The sequence below is a fragment of the Lactuca virosa genome, chromosome 2 (assembly GCF_052849685.1).
Source record: "Lactuca virosa cultivar CGN04683 chromosome 2, Lactuca_virosa_CGN04683_v6, whole genome shotgun sequence".
Taxonomy (NCBI): domain Eukaryota; kingdom Viridiplantae; phylum Streptophyta; class Magnoliopsida; order Asterales; family Asteraceae; genus Lactuca; species Lactuca virosa.
The window spans coordinates 208,038,188-208,040,233 of record NC_136427.1 but is presented as its reverse complement, the minus strand read 5'-3'; the positions used below and the strand labels follow the sequence as shown (position 1 = coordinate 208,040,233).

Sequence of the window (2,046 nt, the reverse complement as noted above, 5' to 3'; positions counted from 1 at the left end):
TATATATATATATATATATATATATATATATATATATATATATATATATATATATATATATATATATATATATATATATATATAGAGAGAGAGAGAGAGAGAGAGAGAGAAATATAGGTTCAGGTGTTTAAAGTAAGTATATATGTTATTGTATACATAAATGTGGACCAATCAAAATTAAATAAATAATTAAATAATTAAATAAATAAATAAGGGTAATTTAGTAATATGATTAATAACTTCCAAAAATAATCCCTATAATCATGGTATTAACTTTTAACCTAATTTCTCCAAGTTTATATCTAATTGACTTTTTCTAACCCTAAATTTATCCCCTTCATAAATCGGCCTCACACCTCAGTGGACTATACCTTTCTTCTCTACTCTGCTCGACTACTGTTCTTCCACAAGAAATTTACGTATACTCAAAAAACTACATGCCCGAACGATAATCACAGGAATCTCCCACGACGATTTCATTCGTGCAAAACTCGTCTCATCGTATTCAGTTTGTGCTCAATTACTCGAGGCATCCATTATCTTCTCACTCACTAATCGCCGATCCACTTTCCTCTACAACACCCTTATCCGAGCCTTCTCATCTCTAAATCACTTCTCTGATTCTCTCATCCTTTTCCGCGAAATGCTCCGTGCTCATAAACCCTTAGATCGCCACACTCTACCCCCGATCCTCAAATCCTGCGTCCGTGTTCCAGCTCTACGACTCGGACGCAACGTCCATGTCCTTGTTTTCTCAAACGGGTTTGATACCGATGTTGCTAATTTAAATTCTTTAGTAACAATGTATAGCAAAGGATGTGATTTAGTGAGTGCCCAAAAGGTGTTCGATGAAATGTCCGAAAGAAACGTGGTTACATGGTCGGCTATGATGAGTGGGTATGGATTGTACAGGAGATGTGAAGAAGTGTTTGAACTGTTTGAGAGAATGGTTGGTGATGGGGTAGTGCCAGATGGACTGACATTTACAGCGATTCTTACTGCGTGTAGTCATGGTGGATTGACTGAGAAAGGGAAGGAGTACTTTGAGATGATGAAAGATAGATGTGGATTGAAGCCATGTTTGGAACATTTCACTACTGTTGCTTTGGCTTTCCATCCTGTTGATAATCTTGTTTTCACTCCTGTTGAGGTGTGTTTTCCATTCTGTAAGATCATTATTAAAAATGCTCACTTTTGTAGGTCAAGTTATATATAATCTTTCCCAAATTATTAATTTATAATTTAATACTAGGGAAAACCATGGCCTCTTGTTGGACGGAAGTTTTATAATGCATTTTCATTTTTCGGTAGTGCATCAATCTTGGCAGGTGTCCACAATAGTGAAGGTAGTTTGTCACTATTTTCATATCAAATTTACTTATTCTTATATGATAAAAATCAATTTGTTTATGTAGATGATTCAATGGATGATATTGGTGAGATTCCAATTCTATTGGAATGGAATCACGAATTCCAATTCTGTTGGAATGGAATCACGAATTCCAATTATGTTGGAATCACAGAAGTTGATGCTTGAAGAACGGACCACAAAAATTGAAAGTGACTCTAAGCAACATTAGTCTTTTAGAATGAATTAGTGTCGTTGTTAGATTTTGAGGTTTTCTTTCCTGTTTTGAAAGTTTTTTTAGTTTTATTCTTTAACAATAAATGTAATTCTTAACAATTGTTACCCGTATTCTATAAGAAATAATGTATTTTTTGTTCTTATTCTTCAATTGATTGTTCAAGAATTTGTTATTCTACAAGAAGTTTTTAAAGTCATGATCAAGAAATAGGTTCAAGAATATTTTTATTATTTATGGTTCAAGAATATTTTTATTTTTGAATATACTCATAAACATATTCTGTCAGAATGTCCGAATTAAAAGAATTATAATTTGTAAAATCGAATTTTTAAAATTAATAGAATCTATGATCCCTTAAAAAAATACAATTTTCCTTTATTAAATCTATATTAATTGACTAAATTACCCTTGTAATTAATTAAGATGATATTTTTCAATTATATTTAATTCAATAATATAT

The 2,046-nt window shown here is 31.6% G+C and overlaps 1 protein-coding gene across 1 annotated transcript; it reads left to right on the top strand.

Annotated features, from left to right (window-relative positions):
* The first annotated feature begins 643 nt into the window (after positions 1 to 643).
* Positions 644 to 1,419, top strand: LOC145158177 (putative pentatricopeptide repeat-containing protein At1g56570). Its single transcript, XM_079077110.1, has 3 exons — positions 644 to 1,150; positions 1,253 to 1,353; positions 1,416 to 1,419. The coding sequence occupies exons 1-3, from the start codon at positions 644 to 646 to the stop codon at positions 1,417 to 1,419; spliced, it is 612 nt and encodes a 203-aa protein (XP_078933236.1).
* Positions 1,420 to 2,046: the final 627 nt, after the last annotated feature.

Bases quoted from the DNA above. Each gene is read 5' to 3' on its own strand.
- LOC145158177 (XM_079077110.1), top strand. From the start codon at position 644: ATGCTCCGTGCTCATAAACCCTTAGATCGCCACACTCTACCCCCGATC. The intron at 1,151-1,252 runs GTGTGTTTTCCA...ATTTAATACTAG, and splicing joins TTGTTTTCACTCCTGTTGAG to GGAAAACCATGGCCTCTTGT.